General features: G+C 48.1%; 1 protein-coding gene across 1 annotated transcript in view; it reads left to right on the forward strand.

Moving 5' to 3' along the window:
* LOC119383770 (uncharacterized) overlaps window positions 1–19,470 on the forward strand; it is a 41,837-nt gene that overhangs the window by 14,567 nt on the left and 7,800 nt on the right. Inside the window, exon 2 of the mRNA XM_037652069.2 lies at window positions 7,191–7,484. Coding sequence (XP_037507997.1) covers window positions 7,191–7,484 — 294 coding nt within the window. The remainder of the gene's footprint in view (window positions 1–7,190; window positions 7,485–19,470) is intronic.

The following is a 19,470-nucleotide window of genomic DNA, read 5'->3' on the forward strand; positions in this document are numbered from 1 at the left end:
CACAATGTTAGGCAAGTATGGGCGCGTGGCAATGCTTAAAGGGGTGGTGCCACCATGTTTGTGGCTTGCGTGTTCTTTGCTGTAAGCGTTTCCTATAGCTCCAGGAAGAACGATGCACGCACCAAGATTCGTGTATTCTAGCTAAATAATTTAATATCGCCTTTTGATGTGGACAACTTTCGGTTTCGGTTTCTGGGCGCCGAGGTTGGGCAGTGACGTAGAAGTGTAGGAGGCGTGCTCACGTGACCACACAATGCTGTGACGCACTTAGCCAGAAAACGATCGAAACTCGGCGAGTGATGTAGCAACCGATGCTTTGCCGGTACTATAGTGAACTAGAATATATTCTAGTTCACTACAGCCGGTACATACGTTGCGGAGGTGGCGGAGGACCGCAGGTCACTCACGTCACTACAGCAGATCTGGTGTGACGTCACTACAACTTTCGTTGTCCATCCTACAGATCTACGTCAGTGTTGGCGCGCTAGCGATGGGTTTTGATCGGGAGAATGGGCATTTAGGTACACTTTGGAAGTGAATTAAAATATATTCTAAACGTTTGCTGTGTCCGACCCTTCGTGTGGAGTGTCCTTGCATACAGAGGAAACCCACAACAGGCTTGTTATAGTCTCGAAATTTGATGGCACCACCCCTGTAAAGTAGTTGCTTTCGGACCAGCGGGACTTTCAGGTGCTCAAACCCGAGCACATGAAAGAAAAACATTTATGGCATTTTATTATTTCTTTTATGCGCACCAACTGTGGGTGAGGAGGGCTTTTTGTGGGTAAGGAGAGTTTTGGGAACACCACCATCATCAGCTACACAGGTCAGTCAACACAAGCTTCGCTTGAAAAGAACGGCACATGTTAGCTATAACATTTCAGGCAAGGGTGCAGACGTTCAGATGACATTTGATGTGTTCAAAATGTATAGCACGGGTACATTATTATCCCCCCCCTCTTTTATTGCGATAGCAATATATGAACACTCTCGGTGGGTTTTTGCCGTCGCCATCATGTTCTATATAATATATATATGGAAGGGAGACACGATCTCTCCAATGCTATTCACCGCGTGTTTACAGCAGGTTTTCAGGGCCCTAGATTGGGAAGAATTAGGGATAAGAGTTAATGGAGACTATCTCAGTACCCTGTGATTCGCTGATGACATTGCATTGATGAGTAACGCGGGAGACGAATTACAGCTCATGATTACTGAACTGGATACGGAAAGTAGAAGAGTAGGTGTGAAAATTAATATGCATAAAACTAAAGTAATGTGGAACAGTCTTGGCAGAGATCAGCGCTTTGCGATAGGTGGCGAGACACTGGAAGTTGTAAAGGAATACGTCTACTTAGGGCAGGTAGTAACCGCGGAGCCGAGCCTTGAGAGTGAAATAACTAGAAGAATAAGGATGGGATGGGGCGCATTCGGCAAGCATTATCAAATCATGAATGGTAGTCTACCACTATCCCTCAAGAGGAAGGTATATAACAGCTGCATCTTACCGGTACTTACGTACGGAGCAGAATCCTGGAGACTTACAAAGAGGGTTCAACTTAAATTGAGGACGACGCAGCGAGCGATGGAAAGGAAAATGATAGGTGTAACCTTAAGAGACAGGAAGAGAGCAGAGTGGGTCAGGGAACAATCGGGGGTTATGGATATCATATTTGAAATCAAGAAGAAGAAATGGATATGGGCCGGGCGCGTAGCACGTCGGCAGGATAACCGGTGGTCAATAAGGGTAACTGACTGGATTCCAAGAGATGGCAAACGCGTGAGGGGCAGATAGAAAATTAAATTAGGTTGGTAGATGAGATTGAGAATATATATATATATATATATATATATATATATATATGTGTGTGTGTGTGTGTATGTATGTATATGTATATATAAAGCCACAAAGAAAAATCAGAATAACAGTTTTCTGAAGCGCGCAGCTGGGGATTCGAAGCTGTGATCTCTAGCACTGCAGCACGCCGCGTTAGACAACTCGGCCACGCAGTATGCGTCATCCAACAGGCTAACGGTGAGCTATTCATATACACCATTTACTGCTGGCGGTACGCAGAGCTCGGAGGTGCTTCAGCGCGTTCACTATCACACGCGTGATGGCGCGAAGGGCGTGCTTTAAACGTCGTCACCCCGCGCGTGTTTTGCTGGAGTTGGGATACGCGCGCGCTTCCTACTTGTTCTTCGACCTACCGGACGTGGTTGCCCGCACTCGCGCGATTGTCGCGTGAGGGGAGAAGTTTGTACGTCTTGTTCTTTCACCGCAAAGCTTGCGCTGAAGCTATAGACCGAACGGAGGACACTTCGCTCGCTGCAGCAGCCGCGTTTGCGAAAGGATTGAGCTGCTAGCTGGAAGAGTTAAAGTGGGGGCTAATTGGTTGTGCATAGTCGACACTCGCAGCGCCCTGGTCCAACACAAACGAGTAGCACCTGTGACAGTTGTTAGTTCGCGTTCGTCGTGTGTGTTCTTTTTGTATGTCCATCGTGCTGGAGCAGTCACTGTAAGTTTCGAGCTGTTTGCCGTTCTTCGAGTGACATTCCAATCTGTTGCTATCGCATTCATTGCTTCGCCCTCGCTGCGGAACTGACTTTTACTGCAAAAGCTGTTATGAGATCACAACAAGGGCCGTTTTTGGCGCCGTAGTTGTCCGCCGCCGCCGGTGTCTGTAACCACTATCGCGCGAAATAAGAAAACAAAAACCTAATAAGAAAAAAAAACATCCGGGATGGAAGGAGATTCGAACCTGGGTCCTCTGCGCGGGAGCCCAGTATTCTACCTCAGAGCCGTGCCGGTGCTTTAAACTGCTTTGCGAAAACACCCTATACAGGCTTCATGTCGGGAAGGAATCACATTAACATATGTAATGTAGTGTGGTAGAAGAACCAGGCGTCACACAACGCGAATTCTGTAACCAGGTGAAAAATGCGAATTGCGCAAGTAGTGGGTTGTTGAACGCTTCCTACTCATTACAAAGGCCTCTGCCATAATTCTTCATCGTCAACAGCCACAGCATCACCAAAGTGCACATAATGCCTTACAGGTCTTTAGCGGGCACCACGGTTCTTAGCAGAATGACGAAAAATTGTATAATGGATGCCTCCCTACTTCACAAAAATTATGATGATTTATAGCGTAGTGGGTTCCTCGCAAGTGCACTTCTATTGGTTGTCAAGGAAGCCCATAAGGCTCCCATGATCCATTTCCTCAGGGTCTTAATAAAGTTAATTCCCTCTCTCTTGCTCTTTTTCACGTTAACATATGTTATAAAACGTGGTGGGAGAGTTAAATAACGACCACGCGTCACACAATGCGAATTACGTAGCTAGTGGATCGTTTAAATATTCCAACCCATTACAAAGGGCCCAGCCATAATTCTTCATCGTCATCAACCATCGCATCAACAAAGTGCACATAATGCCTTACAGATGGTACCTCACTTCTCCGCAGAATGACGAATAATGTCGTGGTGAGTGCTTCCCAACTTCAGAAAAATTATGATTTGTGGCGTAGTGGGCACGTTGCTAGTGTACGTGTATTAGTAGCCACAAGAGAGTTTCCAACGGGCTCTAGAAATTGAGCTCTTCCCGCTTTCCCTGTGACTGTGCTGCGCTTTTCGTGCAGGCCTGGCGTTTTTTTTGTGTGGCTACGGTCTACTTCCAAAATTTTAGGTGTGCTTGATTATTCAATCACCTATTGTCAGGAACCAGAAAGAGGAAAGGGATGACATTGCACATCGTTATTTTCACTACTCGTAGATTGCATAGATACTAAAGAGATATCATGTCCTCATGAGAGTTCGCATACAAAGAATTATAAAATATTTGCGTGCAGGGTGCTGATGAGGGTAAAGTAACTCAATTGAACAGTTAAACATGAAGAGCAGAAATTTATGGGAGCTATAAAAATGATAAAGAAGCTACAAGAGCGCCAATAGCAGCACATTTATAGTAGAAAAATATTTCAACAATAAATGATACTTCAGTACTCAACGTTCGGTTTTAACATTCTCACGTGTTCTCAGGAGCCCTTGCAATGTAGATGGAATTGAGAGAGACGGGAGACGGCAGTGGCACGGCAAACAGACTTTATCAAACACGATCCGAAGAACAAACTAAACCACACTCAAAATTCACAGTAAAAAATACATATAAAAAATTCATCACAAGAATACTTTGACTACACTGAGTTTCTAGCTCCCCTAACAGTCTGGCCACACTTGCCTCTCGGTAGCGTCCAAAATGCAGCCCCCTTGTCGTATATATATGGTCGGCGCGCCGTCGAAGTCGATCCCTCGTCGTCCGTATTGCGTCGCGCTCGCCGTCGACGTTCTCGGTTAGTCTCTGCAGTCACCGTCGATCAGCGTCCACCTGACAAGCCACTTGTCTCCGTTGCCTGTAACCCGGTCGCCATCGAGCTTGGCAGGTTAGGCCTAACTATCTTGGGCCTCCGCTTCTACGTGCCACCTGGCCAAACCGATGACGTGGCGCTCCGGGGACTGTCGTGTGGGTTGCCGCCGTACGGCCAAGAAGGTGAAGTGCTGCTGGTGCGAATGGTAACTCCTGCGATGAGGCCGCTGCGAGTCCGGGGAGCCTCGCTCGGTGTCTACCAAGATCGACGGTTGCTTTCCGGTCCTCTCGTGCCGCGGTCTCCAGCTCCGGACGCCTCCTGCTCTCGCCACGAGTGCGACGCTGACTTCCTCAACCTTCATCCTACGGCGCTCCACCGCACAATGCCCGTTTCTTCTCTTGGGGTTCCGCACCACGGCTCGCCTCGCGTGCGGCGAGTCCTTCCCCGGCCAATCGCGTGCACGGACGTGGCAAGGAGTGCACACCATCGGGGGATTTTCCATGTCTCGCACACCATCGCCACTTTCCGACATTCGGCACTTGCCTCGTCCCCTTTACTCATGACAAACACACTACAAAAAACAAAAAACAGCACCATAACGAGTGCTCTTCAATTAATAATCATTTATCAACATGCTGAAGTGTCAACTTTGAACCATAGCAGTGATTCAAAATGAATGTTAAAGCAAGCATTCTGAGATAGAGAATTGATACACAGAAAGCCAGGGAGAGTACCCAGAGGCAGTGTTTACGTGGGATAGGGCATTCAGTAATGTGCCTTTGGCGATCTAGCTTGCTGTTCGTTAGCATCTGCTGGATAGAACAATATAATATTGCAGAATATAGGACCTTGGTGGAAAGTTCCACTTCATGATGCGTGAAACGCGATGAGTTGAAGCAAATGTCTGAAACAATCTATACGCATGCGATCTGAAACTGCTGAAACTAAACTTCGCAGGTCACTACATTTCTGCTCCAATTGGATGATGCTCACAGAATTCATTGTCTCTACTTTATGAATACCTCTGAACTCGTTCTCAACCGTTCCTGTCGAGTTGCTGGCTTGTACGCTTCACCTGAAGAGTGATACTTTGGATTTTGGATCAGCAGCACAGCCTGGTTGTAACGGTTCACGTACCGTGATTTATCGGAGAGACAGTGGCGCCTTCCTTACTTCCCCTAATGACAATGTCACCTTTCGTCGCTGTTACTGTTCGGCGTTTTAGATGCGAAGTATCTTGAGGCGGAGCTCAATCCGGTGGTGGTGGTGGTGTGCGGCGTGACCACCCTTACTGCGCATGCGCATACCCTCTCCACACACTCCTCTCCCCTTCCCCTCTCCACTCACCCTCTCCCATTCCCCTCTCCACTTCCCCTCTCCCTATCCCCTCTCTCTTCTCCCCTCCCCCTCCCCACTTTCCGTCTCCTCTCCCCTTTTACACTCTTCCTCTGAAACGCGGGCTAGACATGCCGAAATTCTCTCCTGCGCAACGCCGCGATGAGCTCGAGCGCATGCGCGTCCTCTCCCCTTCTCCCTCCTCTCCTACGCTGCCTCCTCTCGCCCGCCTGTCCAGCGCGTTCCCCGCTCGCCCTGTGAGAATTAACGGCCAGGCTAGATGGAAGATACGACGCGCGCAGCGTCCTTCTTCGCGTTCCACGACGCGAGGTCGGTAGCATGCCCAACGAACGCCAGCGGAACGCGATGGTGCAAGTGCTCCGGCTTCGCATCGCCTCATGGTCCCCTTTAGCGGGAGGATGGTGTAATTTTGGGTCTCGTATTGATTCACACGTTTACGCCTTACTTTTTTCGTTAATTTCCATGGATCTTTCTTTACAGAGACATCGACGGTGGCGTGCAATTGGTACAATCGTCACCTTCATGAAAGCGAACACGCGCGTGAAAGTGCCTCGTTGGCTACATGTTGGTGCTTGCGAGAGCGAAACCTAAAGGAGAGGAACATACTGGTGTTTCTATTTCGGCTGCACCCCCATAATTAAGGTTTCTTCTGTTTTCTGGTGTACCCCTAAAGAGAACCGTTGCATTAATGGTCCGCACGACATCTGTTGCAGCCACAAAATCATTCGGAGTTTAAACGTTCAACATGGCAGGCGGCATGATTGTCCTGTTCGAGTGTATACGTGCTCCTTGCATCTTGCGTCTGAACGAATGAAGGCATAAAAACGGGTAGACCGCTTAATAATTGCATTGAGAATTTGAGATCGAAGACAACGTTGATTTTATAACAGCGGAGAGCCAGCGTGAGACAGCAGCAATCATTTATCCATCTTTAGCGAACTTTGGCAACCATTCAGCGAACATTACAGAGTGCTAACAAGTGCTCATGAATAACGAAAGAAGGGCAGTTTAAGGGCTCGTGTTCTTTGTGAAACAGAACATTAATGACAATCAACAGAAAAAACGCCAGGCCTGCGCTGAAACCGAAACTGAAGTGGACAAAAAGGCAACTTGCCGCCTGCAGGAACCGAACCTGCAACCTTAGAATAACACGTCCGATGTTGGTTGTCATTAATGTCGCGTTTACCAAGTGCTCATACCATTCAAGCAAGTAAGTACGGTAGTTTATATCACATGAGCTTGTGAGACTCTGTTAGACTGCGCTGGCAGCGTTGTCGGTTCATATTTTCGGTCAGCAGTGACCATGCCCCGCTAAAGTTTGAGGATGGAAGAGGCCAATGAAGACATTGTCTTCGAAAGTTCCAGACAAACGAATAGCGGTGACCGAAACTTGCCTGTTCGTCCCTGAGCCCTTACCAAACCACCCTAATCCTCGCTCGAATCTGTAGCAGTTCATCTTGTATCGCAGCGTCGTGCTCCTCTTCTGCGGACAGTGGTTCGCACCGTCGCAGTCTCAGCTGCTTCCAGTGCAGCTGGCTGGCCGAGCAGGCGGTGACCCGTGATCGCCATGAGGAACTCGCCAGGCATTGGAAGGAAGCGTACAAACACTCCGAAGGCGCCATTGACAACCCGTTCAAGGAACCACTGCTGGGCGTCGAGACATTCTCTGAGATGCCTACCAGGTCGCAGCTGATGGTACACTGCGACAACTGCAGCAAGCCGGACGGCAAGTGCGCGCGCTGGACTTTCTACGGTAACACGGGTGCGTATAGTATACTAACGATTTTTCATGACCTTGAGGGGTGCCGCAAACGAGACAAATATAGCGGAGGAATTAGACTATTTTTTTGCATTGTGGTCTCGAGGAGATTCTTGAACACGTCTTGTGTGACCGTCCTCAATGCAGTGTCGTGGACAAACGTTCGCAACTGCGCTTGCGTACATCGACATCAGGCAATCTCTAGACGAAGTAATTTTAGAATGCGTAGCGGTAAAGCCGTCGCAACAAAGCCTATAAAGCACAAAATAAGCCTGCGCAGATAATCACAAAAGTGAGCGGACCAACATCACCCGAGCCTTGTTAGTGTTTTACATTAAGCCCATATGTTGTACAGTAAGCCCACAGACCCAAGCGTGGGCCTTTAGGAATACTTAATGTAAATTGTAGGAGCGTCATAAAGAAGCGTACAGAGTTAGAGGGAATTCTTTTGTCGTATAACCCAGATATCGTTATCTTAACGGAGACATGATTAAGCGACGAAATATATCATAGCGAGTTCATTCCACTTGGGTATAGCACATTCAGAAAGAACAGGGGTAGCAGGGGTGGCGGGGTAGCCATCCTTTTCAAGGACAACATTAAGCTCGTAAAAATGCCTGATTTATTAGATAATAAATGCATTTTTGCAAGGCTTACCATGAAAATGTTAGATATATCATACCTGCTCTGTACAGATCTCCTAGTTCTGGTGTTGACATTTTTGGATTCTTTGAAGCTATACATGAGCGAGCATGTGAGACCCGGTGACCGCATTGTCCTCTCGGGACATTTTAACTTGCCAAACATTGATTGGGCAACGATGTCGCTCAAAAGTGATAACGATAGCTTAGGAGAGGTCATGCTAGACATTGCCTTTTGTTTATCACAGTTAGTTGTTACATATACCAGAATACAGGGTGATTCTGAAACAATTCTGGGCCTATTCGTAAGTGGGGCCATTGGTAGTCAATCTACGTGCGATGTATTTCCCGGTATATCGGATCACGAGGCTGTGTTATTAACAATAAATAATATGAATTAGAAAGGCAACTGTAACGCTACCCGTTTCCGCTACCCGAGCTGATGATGTTTCGATTATAGACAGGCTTTCGTTTTGCTTAGATTCATTTTGAGAAAATGTTGTAGACCTGCAGGGGCGTAGCGAAGGGGGGGGGGTTGAGGGTTCAACCCCCCCCCCGAAATTTGTCAATTTTGCTTGCGTATATATACACGCACACATACAAACGTAGGCACGAACATACATTCAGTATGCTTGAACCCACCCCGAAAAAAATTTCTGGCTACGCCCCTGTAGACGTGCATGAACAATGGGAACGCTTCAAGTTATTTTTAATGACCGCATTGAAAAATATGTGCCAACTATTGTTAAAAACAGAAAAAAAGAATCCCTGGATTTTTCGGGAGGCGCTGAGATTGAAAGGCAGCTAAAGAGGTTAAAAAATAAAATGAAAAAAATCAAGCAGTGTTTCACCAATATCAACGACAGAAATTTCTCTCTTTCATCTAAGCTTCGGATCCAATTATCTACCGATAAAAAAGGTTATTATGGAGAATCATTGCCTAAATTCATCACGGCGTCCCCAGAGAAATTTTGGCGGCAGCCGTCACCGAAACATTACCAATGCGATGCAGTTGAAGTTGATGATATTAATTAGAATGATGAAAAAATTATGAATTCATTTAATGAGCACTTCCACTGTGTTTTTACTTGTTATGATGGTGTCTTACCTGTTTTAGAGAATGTTTTGCCCTTTGTTCCTGATCTGCCAATAAGTGAACAGAGTATACTCCACATGCTTTTAAAACTTGATGAAAAGAAAAGTTCTGGCCCAGACGATATACCCAACGCTTTCCTAAAAAGGTATGCCGAATGGGTTTCGAAATACTTCAACATCGTGGTTTTACGTTAATAAAAGAAGATCAACTCCCGAATGACTGGAGAACAGGCCGAGTGATACCCCTTCATAAAAGCGCTGCCAAACAGTGCATAAAGAACTACCGACCGATATCCTTAACCTCTAACACCTGCAAATTATTAGAGCACATAAGATATAAACATATCGTGTATTTTTTAGATACACATTATATCTTAACGGAATGCCAGCATGGATTTCGGAAAGTGTACTTAGCTTGTACACAGCTAGCTGCTACCATCCATGATTTCGTCGTATCATTAAATAATGTTAAAGAAATTGATCCAATTTTTATGGAGTTTTTGAAGGCTTTCGACAAAGTATCTCATAGAAAATTATTATTTAAATTACATAGTCTGCTTAGAAATTCTCGACTTGTTAAATGGATCTCAGTGTACTTGAACAATCGCCACCAATTTGTTGCATTCAACAGCCATCAATCTAACCAACTACCAGTGCAGTCAGATGTCCCGCAGGGTTTGGTCCTAGAACCACTCCTTTTTCTTATCTATATAAACTACATAGTAAAAGACATCTCTGTCAAAATAAAACTCTACGCGGACGACTGTGTTCTTGATACACGGTTTTAATGTCATATGTCCTCATTTGCTTTGTTCACGACATATAACTGGCCAAAGTGACCCTTCCTGTGTGTTCTCACTTCAGTGCGACTGATGGTTGTTATCAGCTTGCATTGTGCGTAAATCTCAGTTTTAATTATTCTGCTGCAGCAAAAACCTTGCTCTGGTGGTTTTTCGTCAAGAAAAATGTGTTCTCAGATTTTATTTGTGTCTAGCGTGTGCGAAAGTGGGCTGCTGCCGCCCTCTAAAGAGCTAACGTGTACACAGTTTGCAGCCTACAACCTCGCCTACAATCATCAGAGGAAAGATGGGCGCGCCTGTTCGAGATATCAATCGCTTCCTCTTCCTCAAGAAATGCCTGGTCTACCTCACCGCGGTTAGATGTAGACAGGTTTTTCTTGAGGTGCGTAAAGCAATGCTAGCAGACCTCGCAGGTGTCGCGAAGATCCTCAGCCTATGACAGTAGCTTCTGGAGGTAGGCAACAGCAAAAAGAGCAAGGAAATAAAATTTGCGCAACGAAAATGTTTTTCTCAGCAATCTTCTTTTTGTGAACGCGTAACTAATTGGCACAGAATACTCGGACGCAGCCATGGGCCGCGCACATCGCGTGTAGTGAACAGCTAGACCAAGTCGAAACGTTTATACTGAACGGCGCCGCACACATTACGTCACTTTTTCGCGGCTGTCGTGAATGAGTTTCCAGAACTGCTCGTGGTTTCACATTTTATGACCAAGGGTGTCTAAGCGCTTTGGGCTGTGACAATTAATTTGTAGGGCACACTCGCTGTCAAAACTAAGGATAATGTCCGTCTGGCGCCACCAGTGACCCCTGCTGTTCTCGACGTGGGAAAGCACTTTAGTAAAGTGCCGACAAAACATCATCAATTGGGCAGCTTCGGCCACTTATCGCTTAATCATGCCGCACCGCACGTTTTCTGGCTGCTGAAACGCTGAGATAAAGGTCGAGATGATACAGGAAGACGTTATCTACGACGCCGAAAACATGTGATAGCGGGAAGTGAAATAAACGGCTCGGAAATTATTGACCTAACTTTTTATAAGTGTTGTTTAGGCACAGTGTGCGTTGAATGGGAAAGATGGTTAGAGCCTACAGTGCACGTAATGGAAGGCAAGCAAGCAGGCAGTGAGAAAGCAACTGCATAACAGCGCGCCTGCTGATTGTGGCATTTAGTGACAGATTAAGCTTGGCCCTCGCTGCATGCAGATGGTTTATTTGGTGTGCAAGGAGAGTTTTTACAAAGTCACCTAAACCACGTGCTCGCGGTTTCTCTTGTGCTTCTGATTAGCGAATAATGGCGGGGTAAGTTGAGGATATAAGCTGCAAACTGCGTACGGGTTAGCCCTTTAGGGATCGGCAGCAGCCCACCCCCGCAAACGCTAGACACAAAGTTTGAGAATACATTTGTCTTGACGAAAAGCCACCGGAGCAAGGTTTTCTTGCAGCAGAATAATTAAAACTGCGATTTACGCACAATACAAGCTGATAACAACCATCAGTCGCACTGAAGTGAGCACACACAGCAAGGGTCATTTTGGCCCGTTATATCTCGTTAAAAAAGCAAATGAGACATATGATATTAAAGCCGCATGTTCATTGACATAAGCGCTCTTCGATCAAAAATTGTTGTCAAAGTTGAGACCGGAGTTTTTTTTTTAATTTTATTTTTTGAGAATGACCTTTTTGAAAAAACTCGCTTTTTTAACTATTTGTTTTCTTTTTCACGCTGCCCGTAGGAAAATGATCATTCGTACAAATGTTGCAAAGGCTCTTTTCTATATTTGAAAATATTTTGAAGTTTCTGTTGGAAATAGGAAAGGCGCCAAGGCACCTCCAACTTAGCACAATTTTTTTGTTTTCGGCCGTGATTGCCATTTTTTCACATTTTCTTCCTTTTGAGGAGGGCATAAAAAAGCATGGATGTAATTCACAGTAATGCGTATTAAAACCAGCGAAAGAATTTTTCGACACATCATTTATAGTTCGCGTTACATTCGGCCGCGAAATACGAAAACATTGCAGTGAGCAAAAACAGGAGGCCCGCGCCGCCACCCTCAAATATTTTTTGGCGCGCTGGGAGCGTTTCTTGGAATTAAGATTTTCGGTACCGTGCACTTTGAGTGTGCCCACATAACCTATAAGAAACTCAGGCAAAACAAAAATATGGACCGGACAGGCATGTTCGATCTCTCGTGGAATCACCCGTATGCAGTGGCAGATGTGTATAAACTTTGAAGAGACTGTTTTATGCGGATGATTCGAAAGAAAATGCCCTTAATGTTTACGTATAATTTTAGCAATGTGCTTGTGCCTCAGGTGTCCGAGTACAAATATCTTGGGCTATTGATATCAAACAATCTTAGGTGGAATAAACATATTGTTTATGTTACAGGTAATATGCCTACAGGAAATTATTATTCTTAAGGAGAACGCTAACTCTAGCTACCCCTGCTGTAAGAAGATTAGCTTACACATCCATTGTCCTACCAGTCGTAGATTATGCTGCTATGATATGGGACCCCTATACAAAAGGTAATATTCTCAAACAAAGCCGGTGAAAGGTTGCACAGCGCGAGCAGTCGTTTTTTTTTAAATAAAGAAACTCGCCAGCAGACGCTGCCTGTGTCGGCGTTGGCCTCGCGGGCGAAGGCGCATTCTCGTTCCTTGCGAGCTGGTAGTTCAGCGTTCATCGCAGAAAAAGCGTTTTCATATATTGAATTCCAATGGCAGAGTCGGAGCAGCGGATGGACTCTGCGAGCGAGCACTCGACTCTGGCGTAGAGCAACGCCTCCAAATCCGTGATTGGAACACAATCCGCGCCGCCGGAGGAAGCATGGGAGCAAGGAGGCAGTGGAAGTGCTTGAGTTGCCCCGAATACCTTGCGTGTAGTTATTCCATTCTGCTAATTCCACTGTCGAATTCCCTCTCGTACACGGCAGTTTGAGCGTCGCTGTCACTACCCGATGAATCACTCGCGCAGGAACTGGCGTTTTCTGACTCGGAGCTGTCGCTATCGATCAGTGGAAGCAATGCCGCACGATTTGTCAAGACGCCCATGTCGTCCGCAATTACTGTGAGAACACGCGACACCGGCAGCGCCCCCAAGCTGGCAGACGTGTTGAAGGAAGTACGTCACGCCGAGTTCTGGTCCACTCCACCGATTTTGGCGGAGCAACGTTTCTTGCTCTACGGAGTGACTTCCGCTCTGAATCCGCTCCGACTCTCCCATTGGAACACTTGACTCCCGCCCTCACTCTGCCATTGGAACACGCTTGCTCCAAAAGGAGCAGAAAAGCTTGCTCCGACTCCGCCATTGGAATTCAACAATAGTCAACGCGCGCTATTCGCTTTCTCTCGCCACATGGCGAGCGCTGGGGCGGTGGCACCCTCTCTTGCGCTCAAGCAAATGGACCGTCCCGACAGCAGACGACGATGCTCGCTGACACGCCGAGATCCTAAGGTGATTCGTCCATAAAAGAGCCATACAGTTCAATTACAGCGATTTTCGACGCCGCTGAGTGTCTGAACTACAAGCTCGAGCTAATTTAACCCCATTATCCGAAAGAAACCACTCATCACGTCTAAAATTTTTATGTCACTTAGTTAAGGGGCACTATAACGTCGACGTTAGCGAACGGATTTCATTTTATTCCGGTTACTCAACGCGCCAAAGGCATGAACTAAGAATAACGCCTTTTCGTTCTCATGATGACTCTTTCAAGTATTCTTTTTTTCCACGAACAGTCAGAGAATGGAATAACCTTAGCAGCTAGATCATTCAAGCAGATTCCTTGCCAGGAATTTTCATCCCATCTTCATGGCTGAAACATAGTTGGTTTTTTTCCCTGGTGACTGTCTCTATGATATCTGCGTTGCCTGTTCCTCTGTTTCATTTGCACATTTGATCAATGCTTTGTTTAATAACTGAACGTGCATTTGTTGATTCTCTAGGGTTCTCTTTTTTACTATAACCTCTGCATGTAGTACATATATTTTGAGTACCATTATGTCGTATTTTTTTTCGTCTATTGTATCACACCCTGCTAAAACCCCGGTAGGGGTTGCAGTACCATAAATAAATAAAATAAAAGAAAATATCACAGCCGTCAACATTACAATCGTCTCTCTCGTCTTATGTGTGCCCAGTTATTCGAAACGCTGCCCTAAATCAGGCACGTATATTTAGCTAAGGAAAGGGGAGGAAGAGGGCGGTACGTATACGCTGATAAAATTAATGACGTTCATACTTATAAAGTTCCAACGAAAGCAGTTTGCTTACGGCCATTTTATTTACATTCTTTCTACCTTCTTCTACCTCTTCTTCCTCTAGGCTCTCCTTTGCCGCCTTCTCCAACCTTGGATCACTATAATACTGTTCATATTACTTAAATCTAGGTTAGGCCCGGCATAGTAGCATCGTAATGCTTTCTTCTGCCCGAATAGCGCATTGCCTAAGCACATGCGTTATGACATCGTTGAACGTAAAACTATCACGGTTCGTCTGTGGCTGTCGTTGGGTCCTGTTGCTTGTCCCGGCGGCGTTTTCGTCACTCGCCAACTTGCTTCACCGCCTACATATTGTTACGGGGAATATAAACAGAGACTCGAAGGACTAGCAACAGATGTATTTGCAAGTGGTTCACCGAGCAGCGCTGCTGATAGGAACAGCTCGCGCCAGTCTATCTTATTGTCGTCCTTTTCTTCGTCTTGTGGACCACGATGCCACTGGTACGTAGCATGACCCCTGGCGGCGGAAGCACCGTCCCGGAGCTTTAAAGGTCGTTTTCCGAAGCCGTGTTGTAGGGCTTGAGCCGTGAGACGTGAACAACATCACTGGACCGAACGACAGATGACGAGGGACAGATGGGGCCAATCTCATAGGTGACAGGTGTTACTTGACGCACTATACGGTAAGGTCCCGTGTAACGTGACAAAAGTTTTTCAGATAGGCCCACTCGACGATTAGGGGACCAGAGTAGCACAAGGGTACCGGGAACGAAATGTGCGTCTCGATGTGAGGCATCGTACCGACGTCGTTGGTTGCTCTGCGACGCCGTCAGGCGAGCGCGAGCGAGCTGACGGGCATGATCGGCTCGCGCGATAGCGTCATGAGCATTCTCGCTGGTGGACGAGGTACTGGATGAAATGATGGTGTCCAGTGGTAATGTCGGCTCTCTTCCGTACAATAGGTAGAAAGGTGAAAAGCCTGCTGTGTCGTGGCGCGAGGAGTTATACGCGAAAGTTGCGTAGGGTAGGGCAATATCCCAGTCTCGGTGGTCCGGCGACACATACATAGCGAGCATGTCCGTAAGCGTGCGATTGAACCGTTCCGCGAGGCCGTTCGTTTGAGGGTGGTAAGCAGTGGTCACTTTGTGCTGCGTGGAACATAAACGCAGGATGTCGGCGATTACTTGAGAGAGAAACGAACGGCCACGGTCGGTGAGCAGTTGTCTTGGGGCACCGTGAACCAGTATAACATCCCGTAACAGGAAGTCAGCAACGTCGGTTGCACAACTCGTTGGTAGAGCTCGCGTAATAGCGTAGCGCGTAGCATAATCAGTAGCCACTGCTATCCACTTGTTTCCCAATGTTGATGCGGGAAAAGGACCAAGCAGGTCTAACCCAACGCGGTGAAACGGTTCCGTGGGTATGTCTACTGGTTGAAGATGGCCAGCAGGTAGCAGCGACGGTGTTTTGCGACGTTGACATAACTCACACGCAGCGACGTATCGGCGTACCGAGCGAGCAAGGCCTGGCCAGAAGAAACGTCGCCGTACGCGCTCATACGTACGAGATACGCCAAGGTGTCCAGCTGTGGGCGCATCGTGAAGTTCAGCGAGGACACTGCGCCGTAAATGCTTAGGCACGACAAGAAGAAGGTCAGGCCCGTCAGGTCGGAAATTGCGGCGGTATAGGACGCCCTCTTGAAGTACAAAGCGACGGACGGAGGCGTCGTTTGGGGAAGATTCCGCGCGGCTGATGATGTCAAGCAGCAGTGGGTCCCGTTTCTGTTCTTCCCCAATGTGAATGAAGGCGGACACGGAGAAGATGGAGGGCACCGTGTTGGCGTCACTGTCATCAGGATCGTCGACAGGGTACCGGGAGAGGCAATCGGCGTCCTGGTGCAAGCGACCAGATTTGTACACGACCGAGTAAGAAAATTCCTGCAGACGCAAAGCCCAGCGACCAAGGCGCCCTGAGGGATCTTTGAGGGAGTTCAACCAGCAGAGCGCGTGGTGGTCGGTAACTACCGAAAATGGGCGTCCGTAGAGGTATGGCCTGAATTTCGCGACCGCCCAAACGAGAGCCAAGCACTCGCGCTCTGTTATGGAATAATTGCGTTCAGGGGCTGATAGCAGGCGGCTGGCGTATGCAATAACGCAGTCATGGCCACGTTGGCGTTGAGCTAGCACTGCGCCGATGCCATGGCCACTTGCATCCGTACGGATCTCAGTAGGGGCAGCAGGGTCAAAGTGGGCCAAAATCGGAGGAGTAGTGAGGAGCGCGATGAGATTGGAGAACGCAGAGGCCTCTTCTGAGCTCCATGAAAACGGGACGTCTTGTTTGAGGAGCTGCGTAAGGGGTCTCGCTATGTCTGCAAAATTTTTCACAAAGCGTCGGAAGTAAGAGCATAGTCCGAGAAAGCTGCGAACATCCTTTGCAGATCGTGGTACAGGAAAGTTTTTGACTGCGCTAATTTTGGCTGGGTCTGGTTGTACGCCGTTAGCGTCTACTAAATGGCCAAGTACTGTAATTTGGTGACGGCCAAAGTGACACTTGGACGAGTTCAGCTGCAGGCCAGCGCGACGGAAGATATCTAGGACGGCTGACAGGCGCTCTATATGAGTCTCAAATGTAGGTGAAAAAACAACGACATCGTCCAAGTAGCACAAACAGGTGGACCATTTAAAGCCTCTGAGCAGAGAGTCCATCATTCGTTCAAAGGTGGCTGGAGCGTTACAAAGGCCGAAGGGCATGACGTTGAATTGATATAGGCCATCAGGTGTGATAAATGCCGTTTTCTCACGATCCATGTCATCCACCTGAATCTGCCAGTACCCGGAACGTAGGTCTATGGAGGAAAAATAGCGGGCACCATAGAGGCAATCGAGGGCGTCATCTATTCGTGGCAGAGGGTACACGTCTTTTTTTATAATTCTGTTTAGGTGTCGATAATCGACACAGAAACGCCATGTGCCGTCTTTCTTGCGGACGAGTACGACAGGGGACGCCCAAGGACTGCAGGATGGCTCAATGATGTTCTTGGCGAGCATTTTGTCGACCTCATCTTGGATAATTTGACGCTCAGTCGCCGACACGCGATATGGACGCCTATGGATAGGAGGCGCATCACCGGTGTTTATGCGGTGCGTCACACCAGTAGCTTGCCCCAATGGACGGCCGCCGAGATCGAAAACGTCGATGTACGACAGTAGAACCCGGTGGAGCTCGTCAGTCTGCTGCGGTGTTAAATCAGAAGCAATCATCGACTTAATTGCGCTGTCGGGGCAAGTATTGGATTGGTGCTGGGCAGAGGTGTCGGAAGGAGTGGCCACCGTGAAAGCATTCACTGCGTTGTCTTCTAAGGTGGACAGCAATGCCAAAGAGATGCCTTGCGGCAGCACTTGCGGTGTCAAGCTAAAATTGACAACTGGAAGGCACGTGGAGTTCCCTGCGACAGACAGAACGGTGTGCGGTAATGTAATGCCGCGGCTGATGAGGACATCGGTGATAGGTGTCAGCACATAGTCGCCGTCGGGAACTGGTGGTCTTGATACGAACTCGACGTAGGTCAGTGTTTGGGCTGGAAGGCGAACATATCGGGCAGTGCAGAGGCGACTCGGCCGTGGTGCAGCAGGGTCTGTTATGGGCAAGTGAAGACGGAGTGTACTGGCCGAACAGTCAATGAGGGCAGAATGTGCGGACAGGAAGTCGAGGCCTAGGATTACGTCATGTGGGCATTTTTCAAGGACGGCGAAGAGAACAACTGTGTGGCGATCAGTGATGCTTACATGAGCGGAGCACATTCCAACGACAGATGCTGTTCCCCCGTCGGCAACACGGATGAACTTAGTCGTCGCAGGTGTGAGGACTTTCTTGAGCTTTCGGCGAAAATCAGTGGTCATGACGGAAAGTTGAGCCCCAGTGTCGACAAGAGCAGTCACATGCACACCGTCCACTTGTACATCGATAAGGTTCTGTTTCGTCTGTATGGTCAATAGAGGATTTTCGGTCAGTCCCATTGATGCAGCGCCACCTCCAGGGGCTGCAACATTTAGTTTTCCGTCGAGGAGCGTCGTGGGAAGGCGGGCGAAAGTGGTCGGCGGGGCTGGGGAGAACGAGACTGGCGACGTTGGGGCGATGGTGAGCGGGAGTAGCGGGGATCACTCACAGGTTCCTGAGGGGCAAAGTGGTCTGGGCTGGTCGCATGACGATAAACGGGACGGCCATTGGAAGAACGCTGGAAAGTTTGTGTAGTAGGACCCCAGCGACTTCTGCAATGGCGAGAAACATGCCCAATACGGTGACAAGAGAAGCAAATGGGCTTGTCATCATGTGTTCGCCATGCGGACGGATTGCGGAATGTTGATGGAGAGCCAGAGGGGAATGGACGTGGAGTCGTGAATTGTTGCTGGAAGTCGGTACGGGGAGGCGTCGAAATGGAGCAAATACCCATGCTGGCAATTTCCTGTCGCACGACAGCTTGAATTAGGGGCAAGGGGATTGAAGGAGAGTGGTCAGGGTGCGGTGGTGGCACTGTAGCAGGAGCGGCTGCTTCAAGTTCACGTCGGACGTGTCGTGTCAAGTTATCGCAAGTGTCTGGAGGACGATATGAGTCCAGGCAAGATGACGTCGCTGCGGTATTCGGAAGGCGCTGGAACTGATGTGAGATGCGCCTGCTTTTAGCCTGTTCCAGGCGGCGACATTCTTGAATGACCGCATCAACAGACGTAACGTTGCTAAATACCAGCAAGTTAAACGCGTCGTCGGGTATACCCTTCAGGATGTGCGCAACTTTTTCTGGCTCGGACATGTTTTCGTCGGCTCTGCGGCAGAGTGCTAGGACACTTTGAATATAACTGATGTAGGACTCAGTGGAAGTTTGCGCGCGAGTAGATAATTCATTCTTTGCGGCTTGTCGACGACCAAAAGGGTTTCCAAAAAGCTCACGGATCTTTTCCTTGAAGCTGTCCCAGCTTGTAATGTCATGCTCGTGTGTGTCAAACCAGACACGAGGGGTTCCGTCCAAGTAAAAGATGACATTCGCGAGCATGAGTGTGGGGTCCCACCTGTAACTGGCGCTGACACGTTCGTAAAGGCGCAGCCATTGGTCGACGTCGGAACCCTCGAGGCCCGAGAACACGCCAGGGTCTTTCAAGACGGGAAGCGCCACGAAAGTTGTTGCGGCCGCTTGGTTGGAAGGCAGGACAGGAGGCGTGACGACCGGAGTGGG

The sequence above is a fragment of the Rhipicephalus sanguineus genome, chromosome 2 (genome assembly GCF_013339695.2).
Source record: "Rhipicephalus sanguineus isolate Rsan-2018 chromosome 2, BIME_Rsan_1.4, whole genome shotgun sequence".
Classification (NCBI taxonomy): Eukaryota; Metazoa; Arthropoda; class Arachnida; order Ixodida; family Ixodidae; genus Rhipicephalus; species Rhipicephalus sanguineus.